Source organism: Bos indicus, chromosome 23, assembly GCF_029378745.1.
Source record: "Bos indicus isolate NIAB-ARS_2022 breed Sahiwal x Tharparkar chromosome 23, NIAB-ARS_B.indTharparkar_mat_pri_1.0, whole genome shotgun sequence".
In the NCBI taxonomy this organism is placed as follows: Eukaryota; Metazoa; Chordata; class Mammalia; order Artiodactyla; family Bovidae; genus Bos; species Bos indicus.
Genome location: NC_091782.1, coordinates 35,185,822 through 35,198,752, shown reverse-complemented (window position 1 = coordinate 35,198,752; position 12,931 = coordinate 35,185,822). Strand labels below are relative to the sequence as shown.

At 43.4% G+C, this 12,931-nt stretch overlaps 1 protein-coding gene across 4 annotated transcripts in view; it reads right to left on the bottom strand.

The window, feature by feature from the left end:
- KIAA0319 (KIAA0319 ortholog) overlaps positions 1-12,931 on the bottom strand; it is a 76,371-nt gene that overhangs the window by 27,028 nt on the left and 36,412 nt on the right. For all 4 annotated transcript variants that reach the window (XM_070778312.1, XM_070778311.1, XM_070778313.1 and 1 more), the window contains 7 exons: positions 11,941-12,683; positions 9,414-9,591; positions 6,997-7,095; positions 4,782-4,879; positions 3,773-3,860; positions 2,522-2,614; positions 992-1,124 (listed from right to left, as the gene is read on the bottom strand). In XM_070778312.1, the coding sequence (XP_070634413.1) occupies positions 992-1,124; positions 2,522-2,614; positions 3,773-3,860; positions 4,782-4,879; positions 6,997-7,095; positions 9,414-9,591; positions 11,941-12,683 (1,432 nt within the window). The remainder of the gene's footprint in view (positions 1-991; positions 1,125-2,521; positions 2,615-3,772; positions 3,861-4,781; positions 4,880-6,996; positions 7,096-9,413; positions 9,592-11,940; positions 12,684-12,931) is intronic.

The following is a 12,931-nucleotide window of genomic DNA, read 5'->3' as shown; positions in this document are numbered from 1 at the left end:
CATCCATCAAAGTAGATAAAATTAAAAAGAATGATTACATCAAGTGTTGGTAAGGATGTGGAGGTTGAAAATTTAATATACTATGAGTGGGAATGTAAAATAATAATATACCCACTTTGGGAAAGAGCTTGGAAATTTCTTAAAACGTTGAACAAACTCAACACAGGACCTAATTCTTCCACTGGGGGGTATTTACCCCCAGAGAAATGAAAATATATGTGCACAAAAGACTTGTATGCAAATGTCCATGGCAGCTTTATTTATAATAGCTCAAAGCTAAAAACCCCAGAGCCCATATAGATGAAAGGATAAGTAAACTGTGGTATATCCATACACTGGAATAGTACTCAGCAATTAAATAGAATATGCTATTGACAGAGACAACAGCATGGATGAATATCAAAATCATTTGCTGAGTGAAAGAAACTAAGAAAAAAGGAGCACATACTGTACAATTCCACTTATATGAAATTCTAGAAAGTGGCAGAAAGCAAGCCAGTGGTTGCCCAGAGACAGGGATGGAGGGAGGAAGGGATTGCCAAGGGGCATGAGAAAACTCTGGGGATGATGGAAATGTTTATTATCTTGACTCTGACAATGGTGCAACAGTTATATACATATGTCAAAACTCATCAAACTTTATATCTTAAATATGTGCAGTTTATTATACTTTAGCTATACCTTAAAAAGCTATAAAAAGATAAATAGATAAATCACATAACTCTGCCTCACACTGACTCAGAAGATAGAAACTTTCACGTTTCTTAACACAGCAAAAATAGGTGCCACCCCATACTGTTACTGACAACCAAATCCAAAGGCTTCCCATGCATAGACACTTGTAGTTTATATTACTGATCAGAGTACAAAGTGGCTGCCAACCAAAACCCCTGACAAAACCAAATCTGCCCTGTTTCCTGATGAAAATGAAAAGATGCATCAATTTAAGGAAAGAGTCAAATGATCAGTGCTGGAAACTGAGCCCACTTGCCTGAAAGTATAGTTTCCAGGAACAAGGTTAGACAGATGTAAGACGGCGGAATCAGCTGAGGTCTTCTCTTCTCGGAAGGGCCCATTAACTTCTTCCCAGTGATAACTCACGATTTTAGTATCATCTGTACTTTCTAGAAAGATTGAAAATAAATGAAAACTAGAATTAAATACAAGGATATTAAAACATCAATTTCATGATTAATATCATTGAGTGTTTAAATTTGTATTTATTTGAAATTATTTAATTGCAAAGATTTCAATGGCCATACATTATGTGCTAAAAGGAAGATTTCTTCTTCTCCCTAAATTATCATCATGATTTTTCTCCTGGATTTCCACCAGATTTGAGTCAGGGTGCTTCCACTCAGTTGTGAATTTAAATGGCACAGTGACAGGCACTATTGATTTTTTTTTTAAAACTCACTTTAACTACAGCACATGATATCTTACTGATAATTTAAGTAAGTATCTGACTGACAGATTCATAAAGAATTCAGAGGTGCTTCTATATAATTACAAAACACCTTTTACCACCCTAATCATTAAGTGTAAATCCAGAGAAAGACTGTACCCTACATGAAAACCTCCCACCTCTACTTCAAAAGACAGTAAACAAAATGTACTGTGCAGAATAACAGTAATTTAGACCTAGAAGGGAGCCAGTTTCATCTCATTCATTTAAGGAAAGAAACTTCGCTGTGACAGATTAATAATCCTGAACAGTTTCCTGTAACCAAGCTACACTAAATTAGAGGAATCAAGACATAATGCATCCTCTCATAAATATTTTCATTTAAAATGTGCTTTATTTTCGTTGCTAAGGGGGCAATAGAGACATTTATATTGGAAGAGATGCAAAAGACTGTGTCAGTGTGATATGTATATATTTCTGTATCTGTGCAGACTTGCAAAAAGGAGCAGCTCTAGTGACTGACAGGTACTCTTCTCTAGGAACCAAGGCAAGTATTCTTCACTCACTGGATTTGGTATTAGCTTTGTGATTTAACAGACATAAATGCAAATACCAGTGACACTGATACGGCTGAACATATTTTGAATATGGTGTCAAACACAGGATATGTTTTCATCTACTCTCATTTGCCTGGACCCACGAAGTTACACTGGGTCCCTTTCTACATACACTAATTGAAGGAATGAACTCTGAATTAAATGAACAAAACTCTACCTGCCCTCACTAAAGACATCTCTTCTACCATTTGTTAAAAGTGACTTTCCAAAGGCTCATCACATAGACTGCATCGAAAGGAGAGTCTTTCCTAATTGCTTTAATTCCGATGCAATAGCTAGGCCCTAAAGGACTTTTCTCATAGACAAATGAGACATAACTGAAGGGAAATTCAGCCCAAGGCAGAGAAGTTGTGCTAAAGGAGCTGAAGGACTTGAATATACAGACAGATGCCCATCTATTGATGAGTTAGCCCGTAAGTCCTCTCAGCTTCAGCAGAGAGCTCCCATTACATCTCATGGTTCGTGGGGCAAAACCCTTGACACGAGGCAGGGTACCCACGGCTGCCATCGATGAGAGCCGACACCAATGGCAGGGAGAGCTCCTGTCTCTCGGGAGAAGCGATTGCTGTGGGAGGCAGGTTGACTCTTCCAGCTGCGAGACAGAAAAAAATGACGCGGATTGAGTCATGTTGTATTCTGTATACACCACCACCGAAATAAACCATCTAACTTTCAAACACACTGGTCATCAATATCCTGTCCAGACAGTGCTTATCCTACAGGCCTTGAGTGTGCAGAGTGCTTGTTAATGTTTTGGGATGTTTCCATACATTTCAGGAGCATGTCCGCAGGTTTAGATTTTTGTACAAAAACCCCAGGCTCAATGAACACGTGTAATAACAAGCAAGGGGCTGGTGACAGAGTTTGAGCAGCAACTGCAGAAGAGGAGCTCTGGAGTATGGTTCCAGCTCCTATGATTAACTGGATCTCCAATCTTTGACCGAAGGCTCCCTCATCACCCCTGAGGTAGAGGCTGGAGCGGGGGTTGGCACCCAGTTGGTCCACTGCCCTTATGTCCAGTGGAGGGGATGGAGGAGGTTCAAGACCACACCACGCTCCACGCACAGAGCCAGGGCCGTGCCCACCCTGACAAAGGGCCACTGTTTCTAACTCACACAAGTGCACTGACCCATGGGCTAGTGGTAGCCTGAAAGGACCAGGGGGCTTGAAAGCCCATGGCATGCATTTTCCTTGATCCCTGAAGGTGCTCAGTTAAATGTATTTGAAAAGCTTTCGCCTAAGGTCAAGCTGAGTCACAGGGAACCAAGGTAGAAGAGTGTCAGATGGAGGAGGCTAAGGCACAGACAATTTGCCACTGACCTGAGGCTTCCCTGGTGGCTCAGATGGTAAAGAATCTGCCTGCAATGCAGGAGACTCAGGTTCAATCCCTGGGTGGGGAAGATCCCCTGGAGATGGGAATGGAAACCCACTCCAGTATTCTTGCCTGGAGAATCCCATGGACAGAGGAGCCTGGCCGGCTACAGTCCATGGGGTCACAAAGAGTCAGACAAGACTTAGAAACTCACACTTAAGAGGAGAAAGCAATAACCTTGCAACCCTGCACAGCAGTGTCAAGTGAGTACTAAGAACTATACTAAGAAAGCAGAAAGGGAAAAAAAAAACCCATGTCATCTTTGCATGGTCTCTACAATGGTGTTCAATGCAAAACTAAATAATATATTACCGCGTAGTTCAGGCACCAAAAGGCAAGGGAGACCTATACCACAGGTTCTCTTCCAGCCAAGCTTACCTGGCTTCACGGTGACATTTACAAATCCCTCTCCAAAGGCATTTTCACCAGAAACTGCTACTTTGAAGGCATAACGTCCTACTGACAACTGCAAGATAAAGAAAAGTTACACCAGCAAACGTGCAAACAACAGGATGCGTCCACTGCCTAGAAGATCCTTAAATATTCCAGAAGCTGTTCTCCTGAAGTCAGCACAGAGCAGGGGCTTGGGACCTAGGGACACACTGCCATGTCTGAAGCCTGTAGTCTAGAACACTGACGATCAGCTGGGAAGGACTTCAGCTTCATTACAGATGTCCACAGGCCTTACGGAGGCATTCGTGAAATGGACCAGCCAAGGGCGGCCATTGGAATCCTGCATTTTTACCAAGTAGATCTGGTGGGTCAGCTGTCCCAGGTCCAGATGCCAGTCTTTGAGAAACAGCGCTCAGTGACAAGGGGATGGTGATGCTAACTTGAGTTGCACCAGGAGCTGTGCGGTCTCAGAAATGAAGACAACATAATCGTCTATGGCCATCTAAAACGGGGACATGTTTCCTCCTGTGATGGCTTACATCTTGGAGCAATATTTGGTAGTCAAACCATTTGTGAACTGGAATGAATTTTTGGCAATCCTAGAAATGTGCCTAAGAATCAGAGATGACTCTGACACTGCAAAAGGGGCAAGGGTTGGAACACAGGCTTTAACCTCACTACAGAGACCCATGTCAGCCTTCTTCCCCAGACTGATATGCCAAGTAAGTCAAACGAAGAAAAAGTTCCTGAAAGCCCCTTTATTCACATCTGCCTGTCTACCTACACACTTGAAATATAATTCATTAATGTGTGTGCTCAGTTGCTCAGTCACGTCCAACTCTCTGTGGCCCCAGGACTGTAGCCCACCAGGCTCCTCTGTCCACAGCTCTCTTTTTAATCTTAATCATAACAGAGACTCTGGGTTCAACAGCTAAGAAAGTGACACTGAATTTTTAGGTACGCTGTCAATTAAAACCAGTCACCAGTTACTTACTTGAGAGACATTAAGAGCCTGCGTGTGTCTCTGTTTTATTTCTCCTTGGTAGTCTTCAGGGTGGCTTATTAAACTCCATTCATAGCTGTAAGTTGTTTCTGAGAGCCAAAGAGAAGAATGAGTAGTTATAAATTCTTAGAGGTCACTATAATTTGGGCAGAGGAAAGAAATTGAGAGTCATCAATCTATTAGCAGAAATTAATTTAGGTATGTTGAACCCAACTTTCAATTATCATCCAAGTAAGGAATAATAAGGTTTATGTATCTTTTGAATGTAAAATTTATTTTTTATTATAAGAACACATAACTTATAAAAATTGAGAAAATGTAGAGAGTTTTTTTTTTTTTTAAGGGCCCTAATTTCATTGTTTGCACTTGATGACTTTCCTTCCCGACTGCTACACCTGACTATATAATATAAATTTTAACATAATATAATCCACTGTGCTATGGATTTTTTCTCCTTTATTTTTCTCCTTTTAATAAAAAGCAAAAACAAAACAAAACAAAAATAAATAAAAAGCAAGAAGATTTTAATTCATCTGTTGTAGGGGTTTATATAAGGACGTAAGAACAGATTAAACCTCTATATGTTAAGACGAACCTATCTTCTACTTTGTGATACTAGTCATTAAGGCATGAGATACTTCAGCTGAAAGGGATAAATTACAAACGCCAAGTATCATCATTTATGCCTAAATTTTGATCCATGTGTGACAGGGAGAAACGAATAAAGGAACTAACCTGAATGAGAAATATTCAAACACCAGAGGAATGAATATATTTTGAGAAAGAATGTATTTGACAGGTCACAAGTTCAAACATTTGCTGAACAGCAGAGTGCTGGACCAGCAGAAGAAAGAGCGTTTTAAACAACGTGTTTTTGAACAGCTGTTGTCACTACAGTGTCTGCAAACAAATCTTTGTGCATATGTGACCTCCCTCACCTGACAGGAGAATCATTCCAGGTTCTGTGGGCTGTGCGTGCTAAGTCGCTTCAGTCGTGTCCAACTCTATGGGCTGTAGCCTGCCAGGCTCCTCTGTCCACGGGATTCTTCAGGCAAGAACACTGGAATGGGGTGCCATTCCCTTTTCCAGGAGATCTTCCTAACTCAGGGATCGAACCTGTGTCTCTTATGGCTCCTGAACTGGTAGGCGGGTTCTTAACCATTAGCGCCACCTGGGAAGCCCTCTTATTACAAGTCAAAAGCAAGCATATGGAAACCTCTCCTGTTCTAAGATTATCACTCTGTTTTACATCATTGGAAATGTAGGACTTGGGACTTCACTGGTGATCTAGTAATTAAGAATCTGCCTCACAATGCTGGGGACGCGGGTTCGATCCCTGGTCAGCAAACTAAGGTCCCACGTGCCGCAAAGAAACTAAGCCCAAGCACTACAACGACTGAGCCTGCGCATTCTGGAGTCCATGAGTAATAGCTAAAGAGTTCATGCACCCCAACAAAGATCCTGTGTACTGACACTAAGACCCAGTGCAGCCAAATAAATAGATAAGTATTTTTTAAAAGACATAATTCTCGACTTAAAAAAAAAAGAAAATGTGTGACTTTTTATTCTGAGGAATATACTGGATTTAATTCCTATCCTCTTACTCCGTTTTAAACTATTTCAACAAACTTTAAAGCTTATGATCATCAAGGCCTCAAGAGTGACATATCCAGGTTGTGAAAAGGAATCCAAGTGTAAAAACCCAGTAAAGACTCCTTAAGGACACACCAGCAAATGGGCCCCCTACTGGTCCCAGTGCGTTAGTCGCTTATTCGTCTCCGACTCTGCGACCCCGTGGACTGTAGCCTGTCAGACTTCTCTGTCCATGGAATTCTCCAGGCAAGAATACTGGAGTAGGTAGCCATTCCCTTCTCCAGGGGATCTTCCAGACCCAGGGATGGAACCTGGGTCTCCTGCATAGTAGGCAGATTTTTTTTTTATCTTCTGAGCCACCAGGGAAGCCCATTGTCCCAGAAAGAGAGAAAAGTGAAGTCTCTCAGTCGTGTCCAACTCTTTGTAACCTTATGGACTGTAGCCTGCCAGGCTCCTCCATCAGTGGGATTTTCCAGGCAAGAATACTGGAGTGGGTTGCCATTTCCTTCTCCAGGGGATATTCCTGACCCAGGTATTGAACCCGGCTCTCTCCACACTACCGTCTGAGTCACCAGGGAAGCCCACTGGTCCCAGAGGAAAGTCAAACTCTCACCTGCAGGTGGCGCTGGCACAACAGAAGCCTTCAGTTCAACTTCATCTGCTGGGGAAGTTATGACTATGTTCTCGCCAGCAGACACCATGAGTTGTTTCACTGAAAGTTAATTAGAAAAAGTACATTTCATCATATACTCTAATGATGCTATAATAGATTTTTTTAGTATCCATGAAATAAAATAACATACTTCTGTAATAGTTCTTCATCTGACTTTATCAAAGATACTTTTTTCCCCCTCTGACTAGTAACTGAACTGTACCCCATATTAGGCTACAGGGTAGATTTCATCCATTTAAAACTGTCTATGTGAGTAGGCACTGTGGGGAAAATAATGCTTCAGGTTGACTTAGCCAAGGTGTCAGTGACAAGAGTTGTGTGAAACAGGTGGGATACTGCAGATCAGGGCTATTTTTTCCTCTTGCTACCAGCTTTGCTTGACTCTCTAGTAGGTGCTATTTTTAGTCATAAAAAGATGGAGTGTAATCATAAGTGTTTCTGAATCATTATTCATACACCACTCAGTTCTTCTGATAGTAACCTCATGTACTGCTGCAATGGCCTTGCTCTTGGAACATTTCCAGGAGAAAATAAATCCAGGCAACCTCAGTGGTAAAAAGGCTATTTTAACTCAAGCAGTAGGCACATCCACTCTCACTAAATCAGCATTCAGAACAATGGTTCCTTGCTCTATAGCCAAGATTACATCGATACATTCAATTGACTGGACTCAACAGGACATCAGCCTCACTTGTAAAACACAATTGAGATACGTCAAGATATCACATAGAGAAAAGAAAAGATTAAAAAAAAACAGCTGAGTGCTTTCTAGAGGTCCCAGCTACTTGGAGGTGTTAGAGAGACACGTGGCTCATTTAAATCCACTTTTCTCCTCCTGGTTTGTATTCAGTCCCTTGAGTGCCTTCCTAGACCAGCTATAGTGGATTTGCTGCCCTCTCTGGTTCCTCTTCCCTGTCTTACTCTTTGTAAGAAAGATCAGCAATTGTGAACTAAGAAAGGACACTGGTTCCAATCCCTCACTTTAGAAATTGAGCCCTAGAAAGGCAATGTGAGTTGCAACAGATATTTAACTAATTTAAATGTGTTCATTTGAACAGTCGCTTACTTACCAGATTGAACACTGCCAAGGGCTTTAAAATGATCAATTCATTTCATCCTCTAAGCTCTCTAGACAATAGATGCTATTAGAACCCAAGGATGCTAATTCCCAGGCCAGCTTCCTTTTCATTATAGTACTATCCAGCATTTCCTCCAGCATTGTCCTTCTCTCTACTGAAGCTCAGGATCAAAGTAAATAACCAAAGAAGAGAGTGAAAGTGAAAATAGCTCAGTCGTGTCTGACTCTCTGCAACCCCTATACAGTCCACGGAATTCTCCAGGTCAGAATACTGGAGTGGGTAGCTGTTCCCTTCTCCAGGGGATCTTCCCAACCCAAGGATCGAACCCAGGTCTCCCACATTGCAGGCAGATTCTGTACCAGCTGAGCCACCAGGGAAGCCCAAGAATACTGCAGTGGGTAGCCTTTCCCTTTTCCAGTGGATCTTCCTGACCCTGGAATTGAACCAGGGTCTCCTGCATTGCAGGCTGATTCTTTACCAACTGAGCTACCAGGGAAGCCCAAAAGAAGAGAGGGTAATCCTGAAAGGATATCACCCACAGAAAGGCTCAGGAAATATGACAAAAGTCTCTAGTAACTTCTTGAGTATTAAATCTAATGGGAGCTTTTCAGTCGTCCTATAACACACAGACTCCTCATCACTCGGCTTCCAACGTGGAACTCGCTCCTCTCTCCTTCCGTCAGTCCATGTCTGCTCGCTCGCTCCTACCTTTCAACCATGACCACCCGGTCAGCTCCGTAGGCTCCTTCTGCTCCCCCAGCTCCTAATACAATGACAACCCCAATGTTCCACCCCTCAGGTCTCTCCCCAGCTCACCTCCCCACTCTCCCTGGACAGCCTTCAACGATCACCTCTCCACCAGTGACATCTAGCTCTTTATCTTCAGCCTGACTACTCAGCTAATTTTCAGTTCCAGGCGTTTATATGCCTCAGCGTGCTCTCTGCTCCCTTAGCAGTCTCTCACAGTATATTGTATGAGATCCTGTATTGCCATACTGTTTGCCATATGTATCAAACCATATATTTATCTGTTAGACTGGTCCTCTAGATCACAGACTCATGGAGGGAAAAGACAATATCTATTCATTCTTTTAATTCCCAGCGCCTAGCACTATTTCTGGCAAACAACAGATGCTCAACAATGTGCCCAGAGGGAATGAGCAAACTTTGAAAGTTGCCACCACTATGAATATAGTATTTATAGTATAGGAATATAGAATATAGTATGAACACAGCATGTCTTCAGCACATTTCTTCCAGGTGTATTTTTTAACTTACCTGTCCTGGGAGCAGTGGGAGCAGATCTGGGCTGCTCAGATGGGACGGTGCTGGTGGGAAGGGTTGGAATGCTATGCTCTGTGCTCCACGGGGTGACTGCGAGAACCGGGCTCTTCTCCACAGTGGCGGGGCTGACCTCCAGGCTGGCTGGAGGAGGATCATGGGATGGCATTAGGACCTAGGCGATCAATTACAAGGATAAGTTGTTAGAGGGGAAACAAGGTTGAATAGAGTCAGGTCAGTAAACTCAGGCTAATAGGACAGGGAACCAAAAGGGGAAGTTGGAGTGCAAAACCCACAGAAAGAAAAGCTGTCACTCAAACATTAACTGCAGAGGGGGCACTGGTATTTACTGAAAAGGTACTCACTTTTGCAGTTCACTTAGCCACTAAAAGGTGAAATGTGTTAATACTCAGTGGTGGGGGAAAAGAACACGGTTAACCTGTGATACTTTATTTTTTAATGGAAAGTCTTAAAGTGTTTAAGACAATTACAAGGACAGAAAAATACGGACACTTTGAAAAGAAACATACACCAAAGCAGGGAAAAAAAAAACCAAACACTTCTGATAATATCACTACTTAAAAGACTGTTTAGCAATTTTTAATGGTTGAGATTATAATACACAGTCAATTCAATCCAGCTTTCCTTACTTACTCTAACCTAAGCACTGATATCTTAAATAACATTCTTCTTTTTTTAAAAAAGAAGTCTTAATTGGTTTATGTTCCTTTATCTTCTGATGTGCCTTCTTGTACCTTGAAATACACTAAATTTTCCCATGACTTGTCCTCCAGTCACTGTATTGCGAGTTGCATTTGGCTTCCCCTGATCAACTCGCTCACTGCGTCTCACCGAGTCCTGGCCTTTCCCAAGCAAGTACCCTCTGGACTCTCAACTGTTCTCCCCACAGGGCAGCCTCCGTGTCTACCTCACTGAGCTTCTGCTCTTAGCACTTGAACCTTCTCTCTGCCTCGGTACGTCTTCTCTCCCAAAGGTTCCCATTCTTTTCACCTGTGTTTTTCATGGAAAGTTCCATACAGTTTATATCCTCTCCTTGGTTTCTCCCTCCCCCAGTCCAACTGATTCATATCACTAGTGAGTTTCTAGCAACCTCAGAACCTGTTGGGTCTTGAAGAAACTGCAGGGAGTTGAGAATACATCATCCCCAAATAAGACACTCTGGCAAACTGATTATTTTGAACTAAAGGTACTTGGAAAATTGTCAGTGTAAAAAGAACACTCTGACCCTCCTCTGTCCCCCTGAAAGCAAGAGGCAAATCTCCATGGGAAAGGGAACTTTCCTTTCAAGGATTATCTACAACTTAAAGCAGCTCAAAAAAATTTAAATGTGACTATAGGGGGAAATTTGTATTTTAGTGGAAAATAAAGCATTGTACCAGGAGGACAGAAGGTAACCTTTTCACCAGAGACAAGAAATTTAGGGCTGAGAAGGCTGAATAAACAAACTTTGTGTTAAAACAACAGGCCCAAAATAGAGTCACTTACGCCAAGTCCCTAAAGCAAGACTTACAGTTTCAGCTCTCCCAGAAATGGAAGCTTAAACCAGTCAATCAGGAATTATCTTAAGGTAATCTGCTTGATAAACTCCCACTGCCCCTTAAAGGAAAGTAACCTTGCAATAATCAATCCACTTGCCTGCCTTGTATAATTTCCTTGTTTCCAACTCCCTTCTGCCTAAAAATGTCTTTCATTTTGTACAGCTCCTCGGAACTCCTTTCTATTTGCTATACTGGATGCTGCCTGATTTGAATGCAGATATATTTGTTCAAACTCTTAATAATGTTAATATGCTTCAGCTTAATTTTTTAACAGATACTTATCTTTAACAGATATTTTGTCACCAATTTACTACCCCAAGCCAAAACCTCTTTGGCTTGTCAATTCTTCACAGATTTATTGTTTCTCCTGTTAACCAGGAGGAAAAAAAAAAAAAAAAAACTTAGAAGAAAAAATTTTTTCTGCTCCTACAAAACCTACCACAAGAGATTTGCAAAGCCTCTGTCTATACATGCTGCATTATATGGGCTGGCTTCAAAACTTCTAAAAAACCCTCATTCATCTTAGATACCAGCAGAGGCATCTAAATCATCACTAGGTGGCTGACTTGTGAAGGCAAAAGAACTATTTGCTCTTTTAAACAGTCTGGTCATGAGAGCCCAACAGAGGAACAAGATGTTAGGTCTGGAAGGTTCTGAGAGCCATCTTTCTTGCCAATACCTTAATAGGTGCCCTTAAGAGGAAACTTCTTGTGTCCTCCACCTAATGAGACTGTGTGGTTTAGTTGCCAAGTCGTGTCCGACTCTTGGTGACCCCATGGACTGTAGCCTGTCAAGCTCCTCTGTCCAGGGGATTTTCCAGGCAAGAGTACTGGAGTGGGTGGCCATTTCCTTCTCCAGGGGATCTTCCCTGATCCAGGGAGGCGCCTCCTGAATTGGCACCACTGAGCCTGGCTCCAAAGTGAACTCAGCCCCTCCCCAGCCACACACACACCAGCCACACCCACCTCTTTCCCAGAGCTGTTGCCGGCTTGCCCGTGGAGCTGAGAAGTCTCTCTCTCCAGTTCTTCTCCTGGAGGTGGGGCAGTGACCAAAGGAAGCAATAACATCTCCGGAGAGGGTTTTGGAGCCAGGGTCCATGCTGACTCATTTGGCTTATGGAGCTCTGGGTCCTCCAGCTGCTTCTCCGCTGGTGCTGCAGGGCTGTCTCCAGCAGAGGAGTTGAAACCTCCCTCACTACCGGGCAGCAAGCCCCAGTCCGTGTACTCTGCACTCCCCCGGGGCTCCTGCTTGCTGATCGGCTGGAAGAGGTTCTGCTCCAGCTCCCTGTAGTCATCTGAGTACTCAGACATGTCCAGGCCCCGATCTTTGCCCAGGAAGGGTAGGTCCTTTCTGATATCCTCAAGTGAGTCCCCCCAGATTCCCGATGGGGCGTCCCTGTTCAGCATCACCTCCCCGTAGTCCAGCAGCGGTGCGGGCCTCTGGGCGGGCCTGAGCACAAAGGTCAGGTAAGACCTGATGGAGCCCATCTTCTTGGGCTCGCAGCTCTCTTTGTGCGGGCAGCTCACCAGGTAGCAGCGGCCCTCAAACCACCAAGCCAGGTCACAGCTGGACAGGTCACAGCAGGCGGATGTGCAGTCCCCCAAGGGGGTGGTCTGAGGCACCGGCATGATTTTGCTAGTTTCCAAGTTAGGAGAGATGATGGCATTGGAATACGTCCTCCCCTCACTGCACTGCGTCCAGGCACAGCCTGCAAACACGCCAGCCACCAATAAGGAAGCGAGGCAGGTCACTTCTGGCAAGCAAATAAACCACCAGCACCTCCTACAGGAAGTCCCCTGCCTTATCGTACAGCCCACCCATCAACACCCCCATCAGTACACCTGTCCTCACACCCTTCCACCCCAACCCATCCATCTACAGATTCTTCCATGTGTCCATCTAACCTTCCATCTTCTCTCTTTATATGGTGCTACTTCACTTAGTGAAGAGAAGCGT